The sequence below is a fragment of the Magallana gigas genome, chromosome 2, assembly GCF_963853765.1.
Source record: "Magallana gigas chromosome 2, xbMagGiga1.1, whole genome shotgun sequence".
In the NCBI taxonomy this organism is placed as follows: domain Eukaryota; kingdom Metazoa; phylum Mollusca; class Bivalvia; order Ostreida; family Ostreidae; genus Magallana; species Magallana gigas.
Genome location: NC_088854.1, coordinates 46,244,455 through 46,260,355, shown reverse-complemented (window position 1 = coordinate 46,260,355; position 15,901 = coordinate 46,244,455). Strand labels below are relative to the sequence as shown.

Genomic DNA, 15,901 nt, shown 5'->3' with positions numbered 1-15,901 from the left:
TGAGCAATTTATTTATCAGATAAATACAAGATAAACACATAAAATAAAATCATAAATCGTTCAAAGTGGGTTTTTTTATGTGATCAACACAAGAAGAAGATAGTCTACTGTGAAGCTTTGTTAATCCGAGTCCAGTTTCTAAGATAAACGCAGGATACTCACAAGAAATAAAATCATGAATTGTTCAAGACGATGTTTATTACGAATGTGATTTAACATGTTTGTCGTCCCCCCCCCCCCCCCCCGTATAGGATAAGTTTATAAGTTTATCTCGCACAGCTGACATTTTACGGTTTTTTTATTCTTCAGTTCTTTTAAAATATTTTCAGACCTTTGAAGTCGGTGGTGGCATTTTAGGTCATTTTCTCTACTGTGTGCTATCTAATTTATATAAAAGACTATATAAACGATGTTCAGTGAAAACAAATCATTAAAGTAAGTCAGAAATAAGGGAAATAAGGGTAGAATACAGCCAAAGGTGATAAAAGCTAGGTAACTGGGGCTTGGACACGATAATTACTATATAAACACTGCCACGGGCGATAACGGTCATTTAGCAGAAAATCTTAATTACTGTATGTACAAGTGCAATGGACATTTTAAGTTTTAAAACTGATGTTTTAATGCATTATTAAATAAACTTAGAAATATTTAAAAATATACATCCGAGTAACCGAGTACTGATTTTAGTATTCGATACTCGGACGTTTGATCGAGTACCCGGTTAACCGGGTACTCGTTGACATCCCTAATATATATATATATATATATATATATATATATATATATATATATATATATATATATATATATATATATATATATATATATATATATGAGTTTAAGGTAGATTGGATGGTTTAGAAATTTGTTGACCGCCCAGCCTCCTTTAAAATAAAACTAACAAAATCGATATTTTATATCGTCATATTTTGGTTTAGACTTTCCTTTTCTCTGGCAGGTTTTGCACTGTACGTTATAGTATCCTGATGCCGAACATTTACAGATTGGCACCCGCAGATGTCGACAATTAAACCCGTTAACTTCAGTGCTTGTGTTGTGCGACTCCGCCAAGACCTCTAAATACTTAGGTTGGGTGTCAATGTCATTTGGGCTGGCTTCGGGGTCATTTGTATTGATGTAGGGATTATTCGGGTCGACGTATTTACCCGAACCTTCATAAGAACTAGGGAACACCTGAACAATGTCTAATAGATTAAACGAAGCAGGAAGGACCACTCGACCAAAATGTTTTTTCCTGATCACATTTTGTTTCTTATTTATAACTTTTTCTTGTGTTGTCTGTGTCTCAAAAGTTCCTTTTCCGCGGGAAATCTCGCAATTTGTGTCCACCGCATCTGAGAATGTCTTAGGAATGGTTTTTATTTTTTTGATTAAGATCACGATTATCAACAGAAGAAAAAATATCGTTGCTCCTAATATTATGAATGGAAGAAATATTTGTAACGTGGATGATAAAGAATTTCAATTACTTTCTTCAGCTTGTTTTATAATCGCGCCTGTGGGTGTTCGAATGACGTTTCGGGTTGTAATCTCATTAGTAAATTTCTGCCAGTAACGTGTATAAATGTATCCCTTTTCTTCTCCGTTTTCGGCTTCTCCTCTTTTGCTGTCAGTGTCGCTCTTTCTGTTTCTGCTCATTTCTCTCTGAAAACCTATATACCAGAAGCAAACTATCACACCATGCTTTGAAACACCCAAAAATCGTATCGCACTGTCCCTATGATATATATGTTTATGCAAGACACCAATGACTAAAAAAAATAAAAATAAAACACCTAAAATAGCTACAGTACTACTATTATACGATAAAAAAACAACTAGTCAAAGGAAGCTGTGATATACATAAACAACATATATATGCTACTAATAATTTGAAGTATAATATTGATGATACGGTGTATAGAAATAAGGAATATTCACTCTTTAGTTATAATTACTATGCAGTGGCTATTCTTACCTGAAATAAACAGACGGTCTTATTCCACTCGAACACGATCTTCAAATGGCATGAACAAGAAAACGTCAGACCGGAAACGTGATTTAACAAGTACATTTTGTATAATCAACTCATTCTTCTCTCTTGGGCTTATGATCAGCAGATCATAATTTCGAATCCGCCTGGAGGTTTTGTTCATGTTTGCTAAATTAGACGTTTTCGAAAATGTAATTTTTCATCCAAAATTGCACATTTTTTTCCTATTATACTATGATATCTATCATAATCAAGTAATTTCCTATTAGACTATGATATCTTTCATAATCAAGTAATTTTCTGCTGATTTGAGAAAATATTTTATGGTGTAGTGAGCCACCTTAAATCTTTTTCTCTATGGAAAAACTTCACCTTCCCTCTCTTAGCGTATAAGAGAACTTATACATGAGCTAACCCCTCCCTTCTCTACGGAAGATGACACTAAGCTAAAGTTTAAGAGGTTAGTTAATCACGTATGTGGGTTTGTTTGTTCTATTACATACTAGTATAAAATGAAGTTTTACACCAATTTTATTTATAATGGTTTAACAATGTTTCACAAAACTATTAAAAAGTCCATTTCAATATGATTGTAACTAAAATTATAATTATTATATAATTATTAATCACCCTTGTGTACTCTTAGACTATAATTTTTTATTATCATAGTTACCGGATACAAGTATAATTTCACACTTCCGGATTTTAATAGTGTTTTATTTACAAAAACTTCACAACGGTCTGGTAATAAATTTAAAAAATGACTGGTGTCGTACCTGTCTGAGTTGGTGGGGTTTATTAAGGTACACCCGTGCTTTCACGCCTCCGGTTTTCATTTACTGTAAGTCGTTTTAATTCCACGGTGTTAAAACTTCACGATTAATCAAAAAGTACCAATCGCGATGGCTTTAAGTTCAGGCTTCAAGAAAACCAGTTGATCAAAGTATAAGCATTAACAAGTTTTTTTAAAAACTTATGTTAAAATTTACGCTGGGTTTAATTTAGCAGAAAAGTAATTAATCGCAAACATAGTGAAATTAAAACCATCGTGATTATTTGCTCATCTACAGTACATTAACTAAGAACCTTCGGTTAGCACTTTGGCTGGTGATATGAAATACTAATAACAAATTGTTTATAATGTGTACATATAAACTAGTATGTTTGATTGTTTATAGTGTGCACATACATGCATCAGCCAGAGGGCAGTCAGAAAATGACGTGAACAAAAAAAAAAACTGGAAAAAAAGCTTGTTAGAAAAAGGGAAGAGTTGCACAGCCATATTTTCGGCGTTCTACTTGTAAATAAGAATAAAAAATTCAACATGCATGTATTATCAATCAAATGATTATTTTTAAATCGTTAATATTATTAGATTTACTTCCTCGATTCATTTTACCCTTTATTTCTAAGTTTGCTATGACTGGCTTAATTGAAAAAAACTTGATATCACAAAAAAGAGGGTAAACAAGTTCAATTGACTATGATGCAAAATCTACTTGCATGGGCAATTATGTGTATAATGATGTATGATAAAATATATGGTTGCAAGTAATTTTTAATGAGTTTTTTTTTTTTGGGGGGGGGGGTCTTTATTTGTGTATCCTTTTTATTTTTATTTTAGATTCAGATATTCTTTTACAGTATTTAATCAGAAAAAATTACTAAAACTTTAAAAGATTTTGCGATATCTCCGGAAAAAAAGGACATTTCAGGTGTTTTCTAATTTTTTGCAAGGTTGTGTGTTGATTATTATCGGGGTTATTTTTTCATTCTTTGTATTGAAATCTTTTATATTGTTTTCATTAAGTGGTTTTGATGATGTTATGATTTTCATAAATTACAATGATTTTTGTATACAGGTAACAAAAGATGATGTGTTTGTGCATAAGTTGATAAAATATGAGATCGTTTTCTTTGCGTCACGATTTGGATGTTGATATTTGAACCTTGTTATCTGTAACTCGCGGAATGAAAAGAAGCCAACATATGTATGATTATTTTGTGTTTTTACTCTTAGAAAAAAAATTCTGATAGAACTGGACGTAGATATATGTTTCGGACATTGCAATGATAAACTATTCCCAAAAGTGTCTGGAAAGCGTTCTTAATTAAATAGTTTTCACACATGCGTTAGTATGAAAATTAACCATTTTGAACGATCACATGAACCAACAAAATATAAATCTTCTTTATTACTTTAACATCTTTACATTTACAACCTAACGAGGCCGAGTACAGATCGAGTACGCACGCTTTCGCACAGCGTTTCATTTGTATTGTGACGTCATCTTTTTGCTTGGTTGACGCCATGGCGTGATTGTTTCAACTGCAGATATTCATCGAAATTTGTTAAAAATAGCTCTTTGATGTGTAAAATTAATGTTATATTGTGAAATAAGCATAAATGTCTCGAAGTATAAGCTATATTTGGGCTCGGGTCGAAAACGTGAAGAGGGTTTAGCAAGCCTATCCCTCTGCCACGTTTTCTTAACCCGCCTAAATATAGTTAAATTCACTGTATATTTCAAGACAGTAACCATGTATTTTATATCAATGACCCTTAATATGTGATGTTATGTATTTATTTATTACTTAACTATGTCTGAATGTTTTAATATTACTATAAAGATCACCATTCTGCCTTTGTCAAATAAAAAATAGCCATTATCTGACAAATATGGGAAATTGGGCATACAAAAACAATTTGATAACACCCCTGGAACAAACCAGGAGGTAAAAGGTTTCTTTAATTTGACCATTTGATGCCTTTTAGCAATAACTTCAATATGTAGAACAGAAAAAGAAATCCCTAGGGCAGAAGTTAAAAAAAAATGTAAAAAATGTAAAAAAATAATTGATGCATTTTAAGCAAAATCCCATAGGGTCCTATGTTAAAAATTAACAAACTTTGAGATGACCCCGTAAACAAACGGTGTGGTAAATGTCTTATTTTTTATATCTTAAAATAATAAATATATCAGTAGACATTCATGTAAACAATTTCATTCAAAAATCTAGGGCAGAACAAATTAGACCCGGCCTCGTTAAGCAGGAGATTTGTTGTGTATTCCTGACCGGAAGTTGCGGTCTGATTTCTACTCCATTCAGAGATGTTCAAGACCTTGCTGTGACGGTTGTACTGGTTGTGTTGGACACGGACTCTTGTTCATATATTTCATTAATCTCTAGATATTCGGTTGTTGGGTCATAATCTTCTCTAGGTAATTCAAATGTTCCTGTTTTTCTTATTGGCTTTAAAATCCATTTTAATCCATATACAACTATTAGGAATATAAGGACGCAACCCACAATTATAACCGGTATTCTTAAATTATCGTTTTTCACGTTACCTTGGTAATCATATAATTTGGTTGAGGTTGAGTGTTTGGGTTTTTCTTGCTTTTCATATAATTCCGTTTGAGCTGTTGAATATTCGGATTTTTCTTTCGTTGATGATACATCTGATTTGGTGATCCCTAAAATGAAAATCCACATTGTACTTTTTGCATGATGGTAATAATAATATTAATAATATTTTCAACACTTCATGAATTTCCTAATTTTGTTTCGTGCATGTATCTGCAAATGATCTTTAAACATGTACCAACCTGTTGCTGTCTCAATCTCTGGATTATTTCTTTGACATCCAAAGACATGATCACAATCTGTAGCATTACAATGACACACTTCCTTGCACAATTTACCATAGTAAGGATAGGGGCATCGTTTAGAACAGTTCGTTCCAAAATATCCGGATGGGCATGCTGAATTTATAAAGTGTTGTCAAATTCATTTTTTTTAATAGCTGAATCTGTTTTTAAATTAATCTTTTTTATTACATCTGTCTGATTTTTTACTATTCACCTTTACATTCTCCATTATCCCGAAAATAGTTTGGGTAGCATAGAGTCCTGCAAACAAACATCGAAGAAGTGTTTTATTGGTACATATTAGTATATACATGAATGAATTATAAGAATTGAACTATGAACACCAAGCAGAATTGAAAAGGTTTTTAAACAAAAATAATGATGAAAAATTTATCCACTTTTAAACCGAACTTATATGTATATTATACGTTTCTCAGCCTTTAGTTTTGTTTGATATAATACGACAAACTGTGTCCGGTGAAAAAAATGAAAATAAATTCATTGTGGAAAATAATTATTTCGGTTATGTATATATTCAAAATATTTATACTTACTGATCGTTTTCATTTTTCTCACTGGAACTCATGCTTGCTTCACAAATAGGATATTTTAAAACCAACGGGAAACAGCATATCAAAAGAAAAATCATTTTTAGTGGCAATAAATAAATTACTAAATTTAGTAATGTGTTAATATAACAAAACACAAAACATTATCATGCTCAAATTAAAAAACTAGTTATATCAAACCATCAACAGGAAATAAGATAATTATATCCTTTTGAAGTAGTATGTATTCATCTAGAAAAGGAAATGATCCTCTAAATTCAATTGCATTTTTGTATGGCATGATCATGCCATAATTTATTACACAAATTTAAAGTTATCGATGTAAATATATCATGGAGATCGAGACATCCTTTCTAGTGAATCTGAAAAAGATTTGCTGTTCACAGAGTCAGTTGGTCAAAACTTGATCTGCAGATGGGCTTAAATGTTGTCCTCTGACTAGTCAATCCCCGTCTGATTTCCTCACTTCAATGTTAGACAGATCAGCCATTTAGATCTAGGTACAACCTGTTTAATTATTGCACTAATGATGATACACTTTCTTGCTGTGTTTAAAAAATAAACGTCACTACTAATGCAAATCAAATTGTGTTAATTAGTAATAACATTTCTGGAAAACCCACGATTAAGTTAAAATGTCCCTTTCACTAAGTATCAGGTGTGGTCATGTATTTTATCTTGACTGACACAGGATATAAGTTACAGAATATCATGTAAATGTAACTTTGAATTCTAATTTTTTTACACCACAGGGATCCAGAATCTTGATGCAGTTTCAAACCCAAGAAACGTGGGGCATTGACTACTAAACTTCCCTTTTTCCAATCAATCTGATTTATCTTCCATGTTTTCTGCTATGCAAAGTATTTTATAGATGATCATATTTTCAACTAACACATTAAAAAAAGATTCTGATTTTTTTTTTAATGTTTAAGGGCCGCCGGTATGTAAATGATCTCTTTGAGCATCAGCTGGCCTAAAGGTAAAAGAACGGGAACAACTATTACCGCTATTTGCTTTGTATTTTTGCGCTCATAGATGTTTCGGTCCGCCTGGATGATTCTTACTACATATTTTGTCATCAATGTCAGTTTTCTATAGTTAGAGTATATTTGTCATTTAAATACTGGTGTCTAACTGGTATCTATGATTTCTTGTGAAGTGCCTTTAAGAGGATGTTACTATCATGGTCTAAACATTGACCTCCTTCTCCCTTGTATCATTTCCTTGGTATTAATTTCTGGATTCATAATCAGACACATCACTTAGAGAATTTTTCCCCTGACAGAATTAGCCATCGAGAGATGTTACGCACATCGCAAAGATATATATTTTCAATTTTTATTGCACTGATTATCAACCCAATCAAAATAGCAACATGAAAACGTAGAGAGAAACTTCGCCACGCAAAAAGTTTATTAAGAGACCCGTTACGTTTATGAGTTTGCCTACATCTTATTCTTATTACGTACGGATAGTAAGAAATATGGTGTCTTTGGCATGTTATTGCAAATCAGTTCCTAAACAGCCTTGCGCCTTGCAAGAAATTTTATTCCCATTCCAACTGGCGAATGTTTAATATATTTGTACAGATAGATAGAAAATAATACATACTCTTTTCCATATTACAGCCAGTATCAGATATTGGAGTCTTGGACTGATTATGGCTGTGATATGGAAAAGGTGAAAAAGGGTGTCTATTCTTATATTTATTTCATCCTTTATTAATTGATAAGAAAGCAACTTAATAAATTGATTTTAACTATCATTTGAAAGTAGTCTGTACATATATTAAATGAAAATATGAGATCTAATTGTTTTGACAAACATATAGCTTTAGAACCGGAATTTACCCAGGTTTTAAAAGATAATTGTTCCAAAACACTTGGTAGCTTTGGGAGTTTTTAAGAGCGCTTAAAAATATCGACTGTAACAAATGTTTTATGTTTTAGTCTGTAAACACGCACAAATGAAAAAAGGCAGAGAGGTTTCGAAAGGGGTATGATACGGATCCAGATCAGCCCTAGAGGACTGATAACTTGTATCAACCCAGGAGGCCGAAACGAGTTTTGTGATGTCATCTGTATCAAATATGCAAAAAACGTTTATTTTTATCAAGTATGTAATAAATCGTCGTAAATACAAAAGACTTTCTGTAATTTATAATATCTATAACTTACCTCATTTCGCATCGCCAATTAAGCCAACTCCTTGGACAAAAAAATAACTTGGGTAGTTTTCTATCCTGGCAGAGATTCTCTAAAGACTTCAAAAGTGTTGCCATATTGCATATGAAGACGCGAACAAAAAGATATTCTAATTGTAATATTACGTCGTTAAAATCAAAAGTTAAAAAAAATCCAAATACTGCATGCATTGTTTTTTCCTGAGCTTGTTCTGAATAAAATAAGTACAAGTATATACATGTAATACATATCACGGCATGAGCATAGCTGAAATTTCATTGATTTTCAGGCTTGGAACCTGTGCATTACATGTCAGTAAATAATTGGACAGAAATTCTGGTATCATTTAGTATTACAGATACATTTATGAACCTAATGTACTAACAAATGTACTAACGGCATTTTATTTATTGAAAAAGATGGCCGAATGCTTGTAAAAAAAGATTAATTTAATTGTAAATGATGTAGATCCCTTGGAGTCCTCGTTTTTATCTACTATACAAAATTCGGCTGTATGTTCAATGGTTTTTTAAGTTATGGTCACAAATTGCAAATCAAAAGTCCACTGTGAAGACGTATTTTATTCGTGTGCACAAAACGTAACTAAATGCAGAGGAGGTTGTTCCGTGTAGTAATCATGCACCACAACATGCTTCAAACTGTTGCTTTTAAAGCTGACATGAATTCATAAAAGCATTTGGTCGCCATATTAGTTACGATTGCTCCTTCAAAATAAGTCTGCAGTTGTGCTGTTCGACGCCTGTTTTAAGTGATTAAAAGGGCATTGTCCTGTTTTGTATGCATACTTTTCAAACAAAATGACATGTAGGACTTCATATCTATTGCTTTTATATCTTTTGGCAACATTTTTCGCCAATTTCGGACAGAAACAAGCCAGTTCAAGAAATGTTAACATTCTTATCCTCAAATGTACAAAATGACCGCACATTCTCCTTACGCCATACACTGTCATTTACTGAAAAAAATATTTTAAGTATACTGCTTTAAAAATTTGAATTTTTCCATTTTCTTCATCTAGAGCTTTTTTCTCAAAAAGATTAATGCAGCCTAAAAATGGCCATGATCATCTCCCAATGTCTAAACAGTTAATAAAAATTCACTGAAGTATTGTTGGAATTCATGTTTCTGAAATCGAGCAGTGCCGCTTTAATTAACGGATGCTATTTCAAGCTATTTCAAGCAATTTATTTTACTAAACATTCTGATATATTTAGCATCTAAAGAAATTAGTCAGCATATATGTTTTCTTTAAGGAAGTGCTTTTTATTCACAAATTAGTCAAACCATTGTTTTCTTAAATCCTACAGTTGAGCTAATGTGCTTTATTTTGCAATGTTCAGGAGAGTTTTAATACATGCAATGTGATAATAAGGTATCATTGTTGTTTAGTAATCAGTATTACCATTAACGTTTTTTTCTGTTTAATTCTTTTCAACTTGTTCATTTTGGTTTACTTAGCAAGTATTTTTTTTTACATGTATTCAATTAAAAGTACACGTGAAATTTTTTTTTTAAGTCAACATTTTTCTGCGTTTCAATATAAATTATCTGGCTACGTCCTATCAGCATTTCATGGGTCTGTTCTTATAGGGAGATACAACCAGGGATTTTTGCAATATCTTAAAACGACTTACATTCAAGGAGGACACCATTGGGACCATGTCTGGATTTTGTCATATTTTTAAAAGTGTTTCGTTCAAATAGAAAATCATCTCTGCTAGCCAAGGGTGACGATCCAAGATGTTTCTCTATTCGTATTTCTCTATTTATAGACAAACACTGTGGATCGTCACTCTTGGCCAGCAAAGATGCGGTTATACCATTGAGAACACGTTTGCATTTTGCAATATTTTAATACTCGTCTTTGATCATAATAATTGTTACATTTTCAATTAATGAAGAGTTCATACCATATATAAGCAATATGATATGATGTGCATTGCAAGATACACGTATGTATAAAGTATATTGTGTTATTATCGCATAAACCATCATCTCTTTAGCAGAAGATTCTTTGGGTATTTCTGACCGGAAGTCGCGGTCGTCTGGTTTCTATTCCATTCAAAGACGTGAAAGATGTTGATGTGAAAGTTGTACGCATGGTGTTGGACTCAGACTCTCGTTCAGATCTTTCATCAATTTCCGTATATACGGTTGGAAGGTCATTATCTTCCATTGCTTTTGTATTAATATGAGCCCTTTTCACTGGCTTAAAGATCCATTTTATTCCATTTACGAGTATTAAGAGTATAATGACGCAACTAACAATTATAATTGCCATTTTTAAATTTTTGGTTTTCAAACCTTGGTCATTGTTTAGTTCCACTTTTTCTGTTGAGTAGTCTGGTGTAGCTGCAGAACTGTAGCTCCATGGGAAAATCGGGTTGACGGACAAAGATGCCCATGACCTCGTGTTCACTAAAAAATAATTCACCTTATGTTATTCATTAAACTATGTGAATCTTCACGATTTCGCTTCATGAATAGATGAATTAAATGCTTCGTGTATTTGTATTTTGTACATACCGGCTGTTATCTGAATTTCTGTATCATTTCCTTGACATCCACTGACGGGGTCCCAATCAGAGTTGCTGCATGTACAGGTATTCAAACAAAATTTCCCAAAAGTAGGGTAAACACAACGTGACTGACAATTCATTCCAAAAGATCCTGGCGGGCATTCTGTATTTAATAAACAGTTGTCATGTTTATTTTCGCTAAATGAAAGTTGGAATATATTCTATATGATATAAATATAATATATAATGAAATATATTGTAATTATATATATTTTAATACATGTACCTTTGCATTCTCCTTCGTCCAGATAATAGTTTGTACAACACGGAAACCTACAAAGTAGCGGTAATATTTTGAGTATTGACAATATAACAGCAATACAATGTATAAAACATACAAAAATAATATAACTTAGGCTAGACACATTTGCGTTGATGTGATTTTAAAGAATAAACAACAAACAAGATTATCAAATAATACATGTATAGTAGTCGAGGTTTGATATCAGTTTCATTAAAAAATATATATCGTATAGGCATAAATACATTGATCCAAAGTAAAGCTATACTTACGGGTTGTTTTCACTTCTCTCATTGGAACAATCACCACCTTTACCATTGCACATTTTTATAACCAGCAAAAAACAGTTTATCAAAAGGAAACTCATTTTCTTAAAAATGTCACAAAAATGTTTATATATAAATTAAAATGATAATTAAACAATATATACGCATAACAGAGATCCATGTAACTCTGTCATGCTACATGTAACTATTTAATAACCCAAACAGGAAATTACATTGAATTTTTGTTTACAACAATCAACTCCAGCATATAGTTATCCTATTGAAGTTTGGTAAATGCAGTCTGAGAAGGAAATTATATTTAAGTCTGCATACATCTGCTTTCAATTGCATTATCACAACATAATTCAATTTCAAAAGAATTTAACATTAAACAAAAATTTAACTTCGGGTAATTGAGTCATTAGCTTAAATACATAATAATATATATATATATATACATATGTACATTGCAGAAGTTTTGGAAAAATAAAGATTGTGATGATGAATGATTTCCAATGAATCTGAAAAAAGAGAGAAATGAATTGTTCACCGAGTCAGTTGATTAGAACTGGAACCGGATATGCAGATATGACTGAGGCATGTCACTCTCCAAATCTTTGCTCAGTTCCAGTTACTATTTTGAAGTGTATATTTATCTTTGCGCAGCCTTACACAGCAAATTGAAGCATTTTCAACGAGGACTATATTTTAATTTTGATCTACAAAGGATTTGATGTTTAACAAAAGGAAACCTTATGCAAATTAGGATGTGTTCATTGGTAGTAATATTTCTGGAAAAAAGCACGATTAAGTTAAAAGGTTACTTGCAAAGAATAGTCATTTAGTTTAACTAAATTTCAAGACTGATGTAAAACACACGTTACCCAATATCAAGTTACTTTATATTTTGTATTTTTAATTATTTATTACATTGACTTAAAATTATGAACCTGTCTTAAACCTCAGGAACTTCGGTCATGCACAGTCACAGGTCAATAATACTATTTTTCCTTTTTTCTGTTATGCAAATAGTATCACTTTGCTAATGTCATTTAAGAGTCACACATTAATAAAGAGATGAGCCTCTCTCTCTCTCTCTCTCTCTCTCTCTCTCTCTCTCTCTCTCTCTCTCTCTCTCTCTCTCTCTCTCTGTTTTTAAACTTTTGATCATCATGAAGTGCATTATTCCACTCGGAACTTTATTTTTGTGCACTTACGGGCCAGTACACGCGGACAAGATTTATGTTTTATTGATATGATATATCTCAATCTGGAAGATCATTCGTCTTGTGAATATTTCTTTAAATGCATGTTTAATTTTTCGACACATAGAGCAATTACATTTACATCATTCATATCTTTTTATTGCATATAAAAATTAGTGATGATAGTTTTTATCCTTAAGTTTTTAATACATATTCAAATAATTTCTATTAATTTTCTTTTAAGCTTCTGTTTGATTTTAAGCTACAGAAAAGTGCACTTAAAAAAGAAATTGCTAAAGAATGATAGACATTCGTGGCCATCTTAAGACTATACTGGTCACCTTAAAACATGAGCTGTGTAAAAGATTGAAGAAAATATTCAAATTTTATGAAAGTTATCCTTACCAAATAGAAGTTCATAGTTTAATATATATATGAATTTAAGATAGATTGGATGGTTTGAAAATTTGTTGACCGCCCAGCCTCCTTAAGCTAAAAAATCAGTTTAAATACATGTATATCCTTTATTTTGTAGTCAATATCAATTCTTAATTCTTTATAGTATTGTATTTATTGTAAAATAAATTGTACACAGCGTATTTAAGAGGAATCGGTGGTCATGACAAGTTTAAAATTGCATTGCTATCCTTTAGAAGAAGATCTAGAAAACTTCCAAAATCTAAAAGGTAAGATATTTGGATTTTTTCTTTACAAAATAATAGTATAATGCTAAACAAATCATATCTTTGAAGTTTTCGAATATCTGATTCTCAATTTGTTGACCATCCAGCCTCCTTTAAAATAAAACTAACAAAATCAATAATTTATATCGTCATATTTTGGTTTAGACTTTCCTTTTCTCTGGCAGGTTTTGCACCGTACGTTATAGTATCCTGATGCCGAACATTTACAGATTGGCACCCGCAGATGTCGACAACTTAAGCCGTTAACTTCAGTGCTTGTGTTGTGCGACTCCGCCAAGACCTCTAAATACTTAGGTTTGGTGTCAATGTCATTTGGACCGGATTCGGGATCATTTGTATTGATGTAGGGATCATTCGGGTCGACGTATTCACCCGAACCTTCATAAGAACTAGGGAACACCTGACATAAGTTTAAAAGATTAGACGAAGCAGGAAGGACTAATCGACCAAAGTGTTTTTTCCTGATCACATTTTGTCTCTGATTAATAACTTTTGCTTGTGTTATCTGTGTCTCGGAAGTTCTTTTTCCGCGGGAAATCTCGCAATTTGAGTCCACCGCATCTGAGAATGTCTTATGACTGGTTTTTATTTTTTTGATTAAGATCACGATTATCAACAGAAGAAAAAACACCGTTGCTCCTAATATTATGATTGTAAGAAACATTGGTGACGTGGATAAAGAATTACAATAACTTTCTTCACTTTGTTTTGTAATCGCACCGGTAGGTTGTAAATGTCTGCCAGTAAAGTGTATACTTGTATTCATTTTCTTCTCTGTTTTCTTTTTCTTCTGTTTTGCTGTCAGTGTCGTTCTTTCTACCTCTGCTCATTTCTCTCTATAAATCTATAAACCAGAAGCAAGCTATCACACCATGCTTTAAAACACCCCCAAAATCGTATTGCACTGTTCCTATAATATACATGTACATGCAAGACACCAATGATTGATTAAAAATAAAAATAAAACACCTAAAAACAGCGACAGTACTACTATTATACGACAAAAATAAACCGTCAAGGGAAGACGTTACATACATAATAAAATATAAACTAATAATTTGAAGTATAATATTAATGATACGATGTATAGATATAAGGAATATTCACTCTTTAGTTATATAAAATATACAATGACTATTCTTACCTGAAGTAAACATACGGTCTTATTCCACTCGAACACGATCTTCAAATGACATGGACAAGAAAACGTCAGACTGGAAACGTGATTTAACAAGCATAATCAACTTATTCTTCTTTCAAAGTAATGAGAAACGGCTTAAAAAATCACGAAGGACCCGAGGAGAAGAGCAGTCATCATATATAATTCACTTGTGTCAAGTCTCCCTCTTGAGAACTTGACTGAGTTTTAGGAGTACTTGCGTACTTAATTAGAAATTACTTTTGGTTTTAAATCTTTTTCCCAAAGGAAAACTTCACCTTCCTTACTCTTAGCGTATAAGAAAACATATATAAGCTGACCCCTCCCTTCCTTACGGAAGATTGACACTAAGCTAAAGTGTAAGGGGTTAGGTGATCATGTGTTTGCATTGGTTTGTTTGTTATATAACATACTAGCCTGAAATGAAGTTTCACACCAATTTTATAATGGTTTAACAAAGTTTTACAAAACTATTAAAAAGTACATTCCGATTAAATTGTAACTAAATTGTGATTATTATATAATTATTAAATCACCCTTGTGTACTCTTAGACTATCATGTATGATTATTATAGTTACCGAGTATAAGTCTTTATTTTTTTTAACATAGTATAATTTCGCACTTCCAGGTTTTAATAGTCTTTTATTTACAAAAACTTCACAACCGTCTGGTAATGAATTAAAAATTTCACTCGTATCCTAGCTGTCTGAGTTTGTGGGGTTTATTAAGGTACACCCATGTTTTGACGCCTCCGGTTTTTATTCATATTAAAAAGAGTACTTTCGGTTAGCAATTTGGCTGGTGATATGAAATAACAATTTTTTTATAATGTGTACATATGTATTAGAATGTTATAGTGTGCACATAAATGCATCAGCGAGAGGGCAGTAAGAAAATGACGTGAACATAAAAGAAACTAGAATAAAAGCATTGTAAGAAAGAGGGAAGAGTTGCACGGCCCCATATTTTCGGCGTTCTACTTATTAATAAAAAATTCAACACGCATGTATCATCAATCGTATGATTTCTTTTAATCGTTTGCTATGGCTAGCTTTGTTTTTTGCTAGATTCAGATATCCCTATAAAGAATTTGATCAGAAAAAATGACTTAAACTTTATAAGATTCGATATTGTTTTGATTAAGTGATTCTTATGATGTTAGGATTTTCATTTGATTTTCATAAAACACCATGATTTTCGTATACAGGTAACAAATGATGATGTGTTTGTGCATAAGTCGGTAAAATGAAGTGTCTTCTTTGTGTCACAATTTGGATGCTGATATTTGAACCTTATTATCTGTAACTCGCGGAATGAAAA

General features: G+C 32.0%; 1 protein-coding gene and 1 long non-coding RNA gene across 2 annotated transcripts; both read right to left on the bottom strand.

Moving 5' to 3' along the window:
- Nucleotides 1-4,031: 4,031 nt before the first annotated feature.
- Nucleotides 4,032-6,732, bottom strand: LOC136272422 (uncharacterized). The gene is made up of 4 exons (XM_066073967.1): nt 6,205-6,732; nt 5,865-5,911; nt 5,609-5,764; nt 4,032-5,476 (listed from the first exon to the last, which is right to left on the bottom strand). Exons 1-4 carry the CDS (start codon nt 6,215-6,217, stop codon nt 5,342-5,344), a joined length of 351 nt encoding a protein of 116 aa, XP_065930039.1. The 5' UTR covers nt 6,218-6,732; the 3' UTR covers nt 4,032-5,341.
- A 3,558-nt stretch (nt 6,733-10,290) lies between these two features.
- Nucleotides 10,291-11,915, bottom strand: LOC105334227 (uncharacterized). The gene is made up of 4 exons (XR_010710424.1): nt 11,519-11,915; nt 11,232-11,278; nt 10,953-11,108; nt 10,291-10,844 (listed from the first exon to the last, which is right to left on the bottom strand). It is a non-coding gene; the product is annotated as an uncharacterized lncRNA (long non-coding RNA).
- Nucleotides 11,916-15,901: the final 3,986 nt, after the last annotated feature.